Source organism: Dermochelys coriacea, chromosome 18 (assembly GCF_009764565.3).
Source record: "Dermochelys coriacea isolate rDerCor1 chromosome 18, rDerCor1.pri.v4, whole genome shotgun sequence".
Lineage (NCBI taxonomy): Eukaryota > Metazoa > Chordata > Testudines > Dermochelyidae > Dermochelys > Dermochelys coriacea.
In genome coordinates this window covers 23,181,549-23,195,060 of record NC_050085.1, presented here as the reverse complement: position 1 = coordinate 23,195,060, position 13,512 = coordinate 23,181,549, and the positions used below count along the sequence as shown (strand labels likewise).

Genomic DNA, 13,512 nt, shown 5'->3' with positions numbered 1-13,512 from the left:
GCCACTCTTCTCATTGTTTTGAACTTGCCTAGGAATGTGAATATGCCCTTTGAAAGTTCCGTTTCTGACAGCCAGCTCCGAAACAAAGCAAGCCATTACTGAGGAATTCTGTATGAGAGAGAGAGAGAGACGCAGGGAGGTGCGGGAGGTCTGCTGCTGTCTGAACTTACAAGACAGCATGCTGACATGCTTTCACCCCTCCCAACCCACTCTCTCTCCCCCCACATATACACAACACACACCCCTGTCACACTCCACTTCACCCCCCCCATTTGAAAAGCATGTTGCAGTTAAATTGCATGCTGGGATAGCTGCCCATAATGCACCGCTCCCAATGCCGCTGCAAGTGCCACAAATGTGGCCACACCAGTGTGCTTGAAGCTGTCAGTGTAGACAGATTGCAGCGCTTTCCCTACTGCGCTCTACGAAGGCTGGTTTAACTCAAAGCATTCTACATCTGCAGGTGTAGCCATACTCTTAGTATTTGTATTCAGCACCACAACTGTAGAAAGCGCTTTACTGAGAGGATAAGGCTTAGTCCCTGCCCCAAGGAGCTTACAATTGAGGTTACATATGACACAGCATGACATAGGGTGAGTGGCCATCTAGCTCAGTAGGAAGAGGGGATTCTGTTTGTCCACAAGCATAGCTAGCTCTTTCAGTTTTGTATCCAGAGCCCAGACACTGGCACTGCTGGGACACAGCTGATAGCTGGAAGGTCATTCTGGGTAAATGAGAACACCTACTATCACCTTTGCTTCAGAATTTCCCTTTCCAGCATGGACAGAACAGACAGCATTTACAGTGGAGGAGGGTTCCCTAAGGCTCTTTGAACTACCAGAGTGATGCATTTTACCCACTGCTGTAGCTGGCTGGTGCTACTAAGATATAAATGGTTTTTCATGTCAGAAGTTTTTTGATTTTCTTAAATTAATTACAGCAAAAGAGCATTTTATAACAGAGTGGTGATGGGCTCACAGCAGGCTTTCCTGCATGTCTGAGTCTGAATCTTTCCTGCATCATCCGAGATTGCTCAGGGGCACAACCAAGGCTCCACCATCCCTGTCTATCCTGAGCCACTGTTTACATGTCCTCTATGTTGTTAAGTCCCCTAAGTTTTCCCTCTCTAAATGCTGTTCAAAGGAGGGATTGTTTCGATCAGCAACTGTGCATGGTCTTCCAGCTGCCCAGCGGAATGACTGTCATGACAGAAGCTCTGGCTTCATTCTTAACGGCGCTCACAAAAAATTGCAGGTAAAGAGAGTACCTTAATAACCAGGGCTTAATTTTTTAATGAAAGAGGAGATGGGGCTCAAGCAATTTTTTTTATTTTCATAACCGACGGGACAAGCCCAGAGGTGCCGGGGCTATTAACTGCCAAGCTAGGGGTGCTGGGCTCCAGCACAAATTAAGCGCTGCGAATCACATGAATTCATATTCAGAGATGATCAAGTGAACCTGACTTGACCTAGGACCTTTCCTCTGGTTCAGATGAGTTCAGCCCTTTCCACAGTTCTTGGCCTACACTGATGGGTCTGGCTAAAGAGCTCAGAAGCTTCTCTGCTTGGCCCTGCTGCCAGTCTAAACAGAAAGCATCTGCACAGTTCACTCTGGGGGGTTCCCTGACACTCATGTTCTGAGATTTTCCCCAACATTTTTGGATAACAGGCCAGACCAACTCTAGCCATGTTGCTTGTGAACACACCAAAGAATGACTGAGATGCTAGGAGCTCATGTACATACGTTTGGATTGGCAGAAAGAGACTGGAGGATTTTTAACTCAGCTAAAATAATGTATCTGGTCCATTTATTTACAGTTAATCCACCTGAACTGAACTTTGCAATATGTTATCTACACGACTCTTCATTGTCTCTCGTTGTGTTACTGCTGGGCTCTTGGTAACTCCAGGAGAATCATATGTTTAAAACAAACAATGACAGTAGAAAAAGAAAAGAAGAATGTGGGGAGTTTTCTGTGACCCTGTAATAATATCCCGATCAAACAGCCTGAGATTGATATGCTTGCCAGTGATCCCTCAATACTTCCTCCCTAAGGCCTCAATCTAAACTCATGGAAATCAGTGGGAGTCTTTCCCCGGACTTCAGAAGTCTTTGGGAGATGGCACCTGTGAAAGAGGAATTGGAGAATAAAAAAGGAAGAACAAGATGGATCATCAAACTCCCAGGAGGGACACAGAGGCCATAAGAAAACAAAAGGTGACATTTGTTTACACTTTTTATTAGCATCAGGGTTTAAGTTTATCCACTATTTAAAGGTTTCAGAGTAGCAGCCGTGTTAGTCTGTATTCGCAAAAAGAAAAGGAGTACTTGTGGCACCTTAGAGACTAACAAATTTATTAGAGCATAAGCTTTCGTGAGCTACAGCTCACTTCATCGGATGCATTTGCTCTAATAAATTTGTTAGTCTCTAAGGTGCCACAAGTACTCCTTTTCTTTTTGCCAATGTTTAAAGAGTTCCTTTCATGGGTGACTAATCTCACTGAAGTTATGAAGCAAGGGCCCTGAAAGCAAAGCATTTTTTCTATTGTGTTAGGCCAACAGAAACATTTATTATGAAAGCTTGGTGCAGGCAATTTGTGTTCAGGGAAAAATGATTTTCACCTTGGTAACTCTTCCAGCTCCACTGAGAATCCAAACAAGGTAAATCCTACCACATACATTGAAGCACAGTCATTTCAGTGTCTGTGGAAACTCATTTCCAAGGAAATATTAATTGCAAATGGAATGGTAAAACAAAACTAAAATGATTATTGTAATGAACCCAACAATCCTAGATTCCTAGGACCCAAAGCAGAGTATGTTTTGCAGATGCAGAAAGTTAATTTTATGGCTTTTCTCACTCAGTTCACAATGAAAACTTGCTAATGGGTTGCTGATAAATGTGAAGTGCACAGTACATAATATTTTTATGATGTGATTATGTCAGCCAAGGGATATGAACACCAGAAAGCAAAAACGTAAAGTGCACCAGAAAGGACAGAATTAAGATGCACTTCTGAGCGGTTCTTTGTTAAATGGGATAATGGTCTGGGCCCTGTGCCAGGATCATACAGCACACCTGTCTGTGTGATCCTCAGAAAAACCTGCCTAAAATGAAGAAAACCCAACAAGGCTTTCTTAGGATAATAATGCCACCATGGTTACATGAACTAACACAAATTCTGGCTTGGGGCCTTTCCGAATGCCCTCAGAAGCAGAAGAAAGAGATATTCTTGACAGCTCTGTGCTAGAATTCTTGCATAAGGTGAACTCTGCAGTGCACTGTCTGGAATCCCTACAAATCTGAAACACAGGAAAAGCAGCACAGGAGCAATAGAATAGCAGTTTGGGGCCTGTTCCCAGTGGGTACAAATGCAAGAAAAATAATTCTCTCCATATCTCAGCAGTTATGTATAACAAATATTGTATATCAGTAAAGAAAATTAACATCTGAAGTGATGTTTTGAGCTGCTTGGGAATCAAGATTTGTGACCATACACTCCAGCTTTGGATCTAGCCAATTAAGAAGAAATCCTGGACCCAACATTATGCTTGAAAACTGGTCCCCAGTGATTCTGGCCATAGAATAATCAAACCTAGAGGATCATTCAAAGGAAAATAACACCACATTCTGTGAGAGGGAGAGAGATCACTGGTGGTTTAGTGAATCAATTAGATTACAAAAAGGTTTCCGTGACAGCAGCTAAAAAAGAAGGCTTTGCAATGAAAAAGAGATGAGTTTTTTGATCTTTTAGGCTCTCTACATAAGCCGAGAGAAAAGTCAGTCCGCCAGTATGGAGAGCAGGTGCAGAGAGGAATGTTGGCCATTCTCCAGCTCAGACAAAGGTGAACAATGAACCTTCTGAGATGTGAAATCCACAGAAATCCTACTGGAAAAAATGAAAAGCAGGGGGACACATGGACTTGAGCTGAAAGAATGGAGGAAACTCTCAGAACATGCAATGGGGAGAAAGGTCTCAGAAAGATTTCAATAAGAAAAGGAGTACTTGTGGCACCTTAGAGACTAACAAATTTATTAGAGCATAAGCTTTCGTGAGCTACAGCTCACTTCATCGGATGCACGAATGTAGCTCACGAAAGCTTATGCTCTAATAAATTTGTTAGTCTCTAAGGTGCCACAAGTACTCCTTTTCTTTTTGCGAATACAGACTAACACGGCTGCTACTCTGAAACCAAAGATTTCAATGTTATTCATGAATATAATGAGTCCTTGGTATGGTGCTGAGGGTTGCACCTCCTCGGTGGGAGCTCCGAGAGATACTGTGCCCGAGCACTGGTACAACATATCGTTTGGAAGGTTGCAGCATCCTTCTAGGTGGTTACTAGTGCTGCTGCTAGGACAGGAGAGATCACAGACAGGGAGTGCAAGACCGGGATTGTTCCTACTTCCTGTGAATGGGTAGCTGGCAGGCCCTTAGGATATGTCTACTATTCAGTGTAAGCTCAGGCTCAAGCCTAACCATCCTTCCATCTACATACACACCAGGGATTGGACCCAGGTCCTCAGAACTCCACAGGGGTGGAGTGTCTGATCCTGAGTCAAGCTGGGACCCAGGGTTCAAGCCCTATTGGTTCACAGTATAAACACAGTCCCACTGGACTCGTGCTCTGGGAGTCCACCAAAAGTATTCCACAATCCCACAGGGTGCCTTTATTTGTCCTCTGGGTTGTCAAGTTTTCCCACACTGCACTTGTGAACAAAGGGTTTGAGTGGCCATATTTTGGACGTCTGGGATATGAATGGTTAGACTCAGGCCTGTATAATGCTGGAGGCTCCAGGTTGACCCAGGGTTCAACAATTCCTAACCTGGGGTTACAAATGAGTGTAGATGCGATGCTCCAGCCCTAGGTTAACAAACCTGGGGTCTGGAAACTCGAGTTCTACTAACTTAGGCTTACACTGCAGTGTAGAAATATCCTTAGAGTTAGGCTTGTAGATCTACTATGCTTGGCGGTTGTGCTGACTATTGCTCACTCTGGGTTTATTACTGAAGCAATTTCCTGTGTGATGTGATGTGACCACATGGGCCTCTGTGTGTGCCCTGCTCCTGCCTGGCACAACATGACAGTGCCAGAAGCTACTTTTTCCTTGTTCTCACTTCCATCGAGAGAACAGAACATGGTGACAGCTAGAGAAAAAGAAAGAAAGAATGAAATTCCTCTGTAGAAAAAAAAACTGGGGAAAAAAAAGAGGCTCACTCTAGACACAGTGACAGAGCTGCCAATGTCTGATCATTGTTGTGCTGAGAACAAAGTTCCACCTCTGCCACCAGTTGCTAGGAGGAGCAGCTCCCTGAAAACTGTAATCATAGCAATGGATTCAGCAGCAAATGTAAAAGATCTGACAGCCACCAAGAGCACGGAACTTGTGGAAGGTGAAAACAAAGTTAGCTCATTGGGGAATGCAAACTGGAGTCTCCCAGCAAAGACGGTGGTTACACTCTGCATTTAAAAGTTCCAGCTCATCAGACAGCTCTGCAGGCTGCTGCTGCAGAAGTCAAGGAGAATGAGCTTCCTTTCCATAGACCAAGACCTCATATGGTCCAAACTGGGATCCACAATGAGATGTATAGTAACACCATTGACAAATCCAAAGGTTCAGAAGAGAACAGTCTGTTTGGTCACTTTTGTCAAGACATTCTGAATGGCTAAATGGCTCCTCAGGTCAGTCCTGAGCTAAAAAATGGGGAAATCATGTCAAAGACAAACAAAGAGAATGAAATCAAAATGAAGGAAAACGGCCAGTTCAGAGCCAAAAAACAAAAAGGACAAGCCTAACATCAAAGGAAATAACAAAAAGAAAATGAAGATTCAGAAAAGAAGCAACAATATATTACAAGAAAGTCTTTTGAACAAGGTAGAATAGCAGGCTCAGAGTTTCAGGTTGGCTCCCTGTCCGCCATTAAAGTTTATGGCAAAGGATCATTGGGCTCTTCAGTATTAATAAATGTTCATGAAGCTAAGGCAGGTGAGCTGTGCAGGTGTAGGTCTCACTACACTAGGTAGCAGTGCTGACTCTCGGATTCACTTGATGTTATTCTTAATAAAACACTTACCTCTGGCATAACTGCATGGGCTTGCCTCTTGCTCCTGCCTGCACCACAGCTTGGCATCTCCAATCTACCCCCTAGTCTCTCCTGTGCAAGGCAGGCTCCATTCACACTGATGGACTTCATTTGTGAAGAACCTCAGATTCTATTTTGGTAAAATGCACAGTTGGCAGCTCTCATCACAATGGGATCATGATGATGGAGCTTACAAGGGAGGGGCAATTGTATTTTTGGTCCTTTCTGCCAGATCTTCCCCACAAACAGGGGGCTAAAACTCTGTTACTGTTTGGTTAGCATGGAAAGGAAACACTTCCCATGGAAATTGAGCTATTTACCTGTTGGTTAAAGACAAACAAAAGGACAGATGCTTTTATTTATTGGCATTGATTTTCAGAGGGGTTTAGTTGCTACACAACATGTTATTGTGCTTTTGTACAGTATTAAACCAATAAATAACCAGTTTTTTAAAAATACCAGTAATATTCACCACAGGCCCTGCCACATCAGCTTTTTATCACACTATGAGGGATGATTCTCAGTGAATAAAAAAACCCAACATCCAGATACAAACATGCTGGATTTCCAATCTCTCTTTGGGGATCAGCTAATAGTAAATTACTGCTAACAGTACATGGCAGGTAATCAATAATCAATTGCTGATTAGTTTATCTCAGAAGTAGAGTTATTCCGAACCCCCATTGACTGAAGTTTGGCCTTAGGCCTTGACAGGCATCCATCTCCTATTCTAGAAAGTTCCAGATTTCTCTAGCAACATGTGAGATGTACTGTATAGCATTGGGACTGAACTGTAATAAGTGGTTGACTACATTTGTATTATGCATGTGAGCTGTACACTGATCTGTAGCTGGACTGCTACTATCGGCTGTTCTCAGGATGAGAACTGGCTGGATTAAGAAGAAGTGTGCCTGAATGCAATCTGACAGTTCAAAGTAGCCATCTATTTAATTTTGATTGAACCCTCGCACGGTCTGCAATCATAAAGCTCCTCTTTTCTGAAGTATGAATGCTCTTATATTATACTAAATCCCTTCTCACCGGACAGGTGCAATTCTAAGGCTTTAGGAAAGTAATCCATTACCTGTTCCCTTAACAGCTTTGTCTTGGGAGTCATCAGATGGTCATTTCACTGAAAGATAGGCAAACTACTCTGCTCCTCACCCCAGATGTGTTCCCTCCTGCCCACTCACAATTCCATATCAAGAGATTTCAGAGTCTAGATGCACTCTAGTGGTTTTAGATCACAGAAACAATGGACATGCAATAATTGAGATACAATTCACCAGAGTTCTGAACAATTAGAGCACAGCTGATTTTTCTTGAACTGCTGCATTTATCCCAATAATGAGCCCATAAGAAAATTTTCCAAGTCTAGACTCCGAAAACTACTGAAGGACAAAAAGAAAAGGAGTACTTGTGGCACCTTAGAGACTAACAAATTTATTAGAGCATAAGCTTTCGTGAGCTACAGCTCACTTATACTGAAGGACAATTTCTCTGAAGGACAATTTCTCTTTACACCTGACCCAGTTTGATTATGTCTATTCATTATAATGGTCAAGGCTGAATATTTTTCACCCAACAGTAAGATTTTTCATGTAAACAGGAGTTTGTGTTGCTGGCATTTCCAATCTGTGGTTCAAGTGATTGTACCTGTATCAGGTATAGAACCAAGTTAAGCACTGAATCTAATAAAGGAACTCCTGGCCAGATATTTAGCTATTGGCAACATTAAAACCAATTACAGATTTAAGTGTCAGGCTCAATGTGCAGTAGGCACAACATTTCTAAATAAACTAGGCAACATTGGGAATGCATCACATTGAAGATACTTTGCTTTATAATGAAACAAAACATTTCTGTTCTGATGCTTCTTAAGTTAGGAAAGAAGCCTTGTCAGGGTAATGAGGTGCTTAATAAAAAGATCACTCGGACATGAAAATGACCTCAAATGCTCTTATTTCTAAGAGGAGATATTTAAAAGCCTTGTCAAAGTTTAAACAAGAAGGCTCCTGGAGCCCTTATTAACTAAGGAATTAAAGATGGGTGAGTAATTGTTAATGAATAAAAGCTGGAAGCTTACCTCAGGGTAAGACCACTCTGGTGAGTAATCTGTCACCATGAACAAGCGCCCGCTCTGCTGCAACATCCCCAAGGTGCCTTGTGCTGCGGCTGCTGAGACCACCTCAGCCACATGCATGTATGCCATGGTACTGGCTCCATTCTCGGCACTGCTGAGCTGCATGCTGGCTTGCTGAGGGCTGCAGCAAGGAATGCACATTTCAGCCTGGTTGTAGGTTGCTCTGTTGCCATCTTCAGGCTGAGATAGCCCGGCACTGTCACCTGACACCAGCTGGTGCCCATAGATGGCATTACTCCCACCTTCTACTGATATGAAATCATTAATAAGATCTGAAAACTGGTTGCTGAAGGAGATGTCAAAATGGTCCAAATTAAGCTCCATGTTGGAGGAGTTGTTTAAGCTGGGATGGGCCACTGGGTAGAGTCCTTGCACCATATTTCCTTGGAGAATAGGGAGATTATTCCCACTCCTGATACCACCATTGGCCTCGGGCTGCATGTAGTGTTCTGTGCTACAGGCTTGAAGATCCCCTGATTTAAGAAGATTTTCATTCCCTTCTGCCTGCTGGGAGGTCTCCATGGGAACTTCAGCTTCTGCAGCCATAGCCTGGAAGTTTGCTTGGAACTGCATGAGCTGGAGAGAAGAGGTGGACTCTATTCTAGTTTCCACTGTGCCACTGCAATTAGAGGTTGTTTGGGAGGATTCTGTTTTCACATTGGGGATTCCTAAAGTGTTCACAAAAGAGCCACTTGTCTCATTCAAGTTGTTATGGGTGTTTTGTTCAAGAGGGAGAGGTTTGCTGGCATCCTGCAGAAAGAAGCTAGGGGAAGGGGTCTGGTGAACATGAGGACTCTGAACTGTCTGGTTGAAACTGGAAGAATAGTCCTTGTTGGAGTCAATGGCACTGAAGTCCATTTGCTCCAAGGTGGTACTTGGGCTCAGACCGCCTCCAGATGGAAGCAGACCTGATCCTGTAGTAAGGGTGAGAGAATTAGATGCAGAAGTGGAGGAAAACGCTTCTTTGGACATCTGTTGTTCAAAAGAAGTGTCCTCAGTTTTAATCTCTTTAGTTAGGGCTGCACTGAAATTGAACCCACGTTCTGTTGTGGGTGACTGTCTTATGTTGGTACTAATGCTGTCTCCTTTTAGGCCTCCTCCACCATAAGTCTGTCCCTGCTTGGGATTATTAAGAAAACAGTCTGGGTCAAAATTCATGGTGGTTTCTGGAATTTTTCTGCTACCATCCAGAGTTGTAGAGAGCACAAGCTCGTCAGAGACATTGGTGGGCAACATAGACAAGCTCTCTGAACTGCCTGGTGTAGGAAAAGCAAACTTGTGGCCATCTGAGCTGACAGCCAGTACCAGTCCTTGTGCAGCAGCATCTGAGGATAGTAGGTGTTGATTTGGGCCAGTGGTGGGTGACATGGTATACACGGCTTCACTGGTGACTTCTGACATAAATACTGTGGCACTTTGCGATAAACTTCCCATCACCGAGGCAACAGCCATGCTGGAGACACCAGTGACTACTGGGCTATCAGCCATATCAGGGTCGCTATTTAATCCACTGCTGATGGATACAGGAGAATTCTGGGTAGTGTCAGGAACTTCCACCTGATTGGTGGAAGAGACCTCAGTACTGTTTTGATGGAGCAACACAGGTTTTGCCACTTTGCCATTCCTCTTCTCCCGGCTGGAGGTCTTGCCATGACTGTGCTCATTCTTGCCTTCAGAGACATCATTATTTTGTACCTCTGAGTGAGTGCTGTACCCACCTGTCCTTGGTTCAACCTTTGGTGATATGATGCGATGTTTGGCACTGTTACACTTGTGATGCACACTGCTACCTGCTCCTGTTAGAAAACACAAACAACGTGTGCAATTAATGAAGATCACATTAATTGTGCTATTTTCCAATTATGACATGGGATAACTATACTTGAGAGAGAGAAAGAGAGAGAGAGTGTCTGTATGAATGGGAGTGTGTGAGAGACAGACAGATTTTAAATAAAGTTAATTTCTTGCCAGTGTCAGATTGACAGCTCTGAAAACTGAACTTCCTTTTACATCCATGAACAGATATGCTACATGCAATGACAGCAAGCCACACCACCTTCCCCTTCCCTCAAAAAACACACAGCACTCACTGCTAGCTTTACCCCTGACCTGATCACACCCCCTCTAGAAATGAGGAGGGAGTTCAGGCTTTGTGCCCACTCTCAGGTTTGTTCAGTATGTGCCCAAGTCTCACTGTTCGGACTGTTGAGACAGGCCCCTATTACTGCCAGCTGTGGTGACGAATTGGTGTGATGTGGGCCACATTCCACTAGGAACTAAGAAAAGACTCCCAGCCTCACTCCAACACAAACACCACAGACTCATTTCACACAGGCCATCTGTCAGATGGCTTGGTATCTGCTCATGTGGATTGAGTTCCAAATGATGATCTAGAGCTGAAAGACTCCATATCCCACTTCCATTCCCTCTATCATCCAGCCATCTATGTTATTTTTCTTATTATCTTGTCCAATTACAGTTGTTGGCCAAATTATTAAAGAGAAAGTAAATTAGAACAGAGAAAGCTTTCTCCTCCCAGAAGTACTGTAATATGTAGCTCTTCATATCAGTTGCATTCAGTTCACAGGCTGACAACTAAAACATTTTGGAGCTTGAAAGGTTTTGTACATTGGTGATTAGTACCACACAGGATGAAAAACCAGTGAGGAAAGGTCACCAGAAAGCAATTCTGGCTAGGAGGTTAGTCCAGTCATGCCTTCATTTGCCTGTCACGGGATGAGTATCACTTGTTTCTGGGAGCTGCAAAATTAAGCTGGCTGGAGTAAATGATTCTCTCAGTGACTGTCTTTTCACCACAAAATCTGGCACTGGGACTGCTTTTTCTGAGACGAAAGGCCCATGAATTTTTGATATTTCTTCCTCTAATTAATTCAGTTTTCCCAGAATAAGGTAAGAACCTTAATTATTGTACAGTATAATGACCTAATGGGTAAAGAAACCTTCTCCCCATAGCTAATGGCTACAATTACAACTTCCTTCTTCTGGACATCATAAAGTGGCTGTGTAGCTGCTATAATTTGCTAAATCTTTTTGTTCCTTGCCCTTGAAGGGGAACTTCTCTATTATATGTACAAGATCTGAATCAGGTCACCTAAAGTAGTTCAGAACAAATCTTTTGAAACTAAATGCAACAGTAAATCTCTCCATTCTCTTAGGAACAAAACTGAACAAGAACTAGAGATTTCAGAGTAGCAGCCGTGTTAGTCTGTATTCGCAAAAAGAAAAGGAGTACTTGTGGCACCTTAGAGACTAACAAATTTATTAGAGCATAAGCTTTCGTGAGCTACAGCTCACTTCATCGGATGCATTTGGTGGAAAAAACAGAGGAGAGATTTATATACACACACACAGAGAACATGAAACAATGGGTTTATCATACACACTGTAAGGAGAGTGATCACTTAAGATAAGCCATCACCAACAGCAGGGGGGGAAGGAGGAAAACCTTTCATGGTGACAAGCAGGTAGGCTAATTCCAGCAGTTAACAAGAATATCAGAGGAACAGTGGGGGGTGGGGTGGGAGGGAGAAATACCATGGGGAAATAGTTTTACTTTGTGTAATGACTCATCCATTCCCAGTCTCTATTCAAGCCTAAGTTAATTGTATCCAGTTTGCAAATTAATTCCAATTCAGCAGTCTCTCGTTGGAGTCTGTTTTTGAAGCTTTTTTGTTGAAGTATAGCCACTCTTAGGTCTGTGATCGAGTGACCAGAGAGATTGAAGTGTTCTCCAACTGGTTTTTGAATGTTATAATTCTTGATGTCTGATTTGTGTCCATTCATTCTTTTACGTAGAGACTGTCCAGTTTGGCCAATGTACATGGCAGAGGGGCATTGTTCCTCTGATATTCTTGTTAACTTCTGGAATTAGCCTACCTTGCTTGTCACCATGAAAGGTTTTCCTCCTTCCCCCCCCTGCTGTTGGTGATGGCTTATCTTAAGTGATCACTCTCCTTACAGTGTGTATGATAAACCCATTGTTTCATGTTCTCTGTGTGTGTGTATATAAATCTCTCCTCTGTTTTTTCCACCAAATGCATCCGATGAAGTGAGCTGTAGCTCACGAAAGCTTATGCTCTAATAAATTTGTTAGTCTCTAAGGTGCCACAAGTACTCCTTTTCTTAAGAACTAGAGAGAAGCTTCCAAGTTGCAATTGTGAGTGTGACTGTAATAAATTGGGGATGTGTGTGTCAGGATGCAAGCTGCTGTAAAGCAAAGTGATACTGTTAGGTTACAAAGCAAGCAGCAGACTTAGCATAAGACAAAACATAATAAAAGAATTCATGTTCAGATCTGCAAGCCTGGATCAAGTGCTGATCCTTAGGGGTTGAATTTTAATCCAAACGTAGGTATTTCAGAGGTCATCAGTCTTACTAAATCTTGATTGTATAAGACGACTGGGGAAAAAAAAACCTGAAGCACAGACGGTATTTTTCTTTGACAAATTTCTCTAAAGACCAATTAATTTATTGTACATTTTACTTGACCAAAGCAGCAAAAAGGGGTAGGGATGAGGCAGATGAGTTGGAAAAGTGAATCACTCAGATTCTCACTTCTTGTTCTAAAGCACTAATATGAGAGAGAATGTAACTTTCTTAGCTGTTCAGGATTCAGAGTAGCAGCCATGTTAGTCTGTATTCGTAAAAAAGAAAAGGAGTACTTGTGGCACCTTAGAAACTAACAAATTTATTTGAGCATAAGCTTTCGTGAGCTACAGCTCACTTCATCGGATACATTCAGTGGAAAATACAGTGGGGAGATTTATATACATAGAGAACATGAAACAATGGGTGTCACCATACACACTGTAACAAGAGAGTGATCACTTAAGGTGAGCTATTACCAGCAGGAGAGCAGGGGAAGGGGGGAACCTTTTGTAGTGATAATCAAGGGGGGCCATTTCCAGCAGTTGACAAGAACGTCCGAGGAACAGTGTTCAGAGTAGCAGCCGTGTTAGTCTGTATTCGCAAAAAGAAAAGGAGTACTTGTGGCACCTTAGAGACTAAATAATTTATTAGAGCATAAGCTTTCGTGAGCTACAGCTGCATCCGATGAAGTGAGCTGTAGCTCACGAAAGCTTATGCTCTAATAAATTTGTTAGTCTCTAAGGTGCCACAAGTACTCCTTTTCTTCTAGCTGTTTCAGGCAATCTCAGTAAAGCAGAACTCTTCTCAACAGGAAAGAATTTTCATTCACTATTTCCATCAACACTAAAAAAACCTGAGGACTGTTTTCACTCTTTGTTATCTTGTAATTAACCA

The 13,512-nt window shown here is 42.8% G+C and overlaps 1 protein-coding gene across 15 annotated transcripts in view; it reads right to left on the bottom strand.

Moving 5' to 3' along the window:
- Nucleotides 1–13,512, bottom strand: part of CAMTA1 (calmodulin binding transcription activator 1) — a 927,426-nt gene that overhangs the window by 111,664 nt on the left and 802,250 nt on the right. For all 15 annotated transcript variants that reach the window (XM_038376458.1, XM_038376466.1, XM_038376465.1 and 12 more), the window contains exon 8: nt 8,173–10,025. In XM_038376458.1, the coding sequence (XP_038232386.1) occupies nt 8,173–10,025 (1,853 nt within the window). The remainder of the gene's footprint in view (nt 1–8,172; nt 10,026–13,512) is intronic.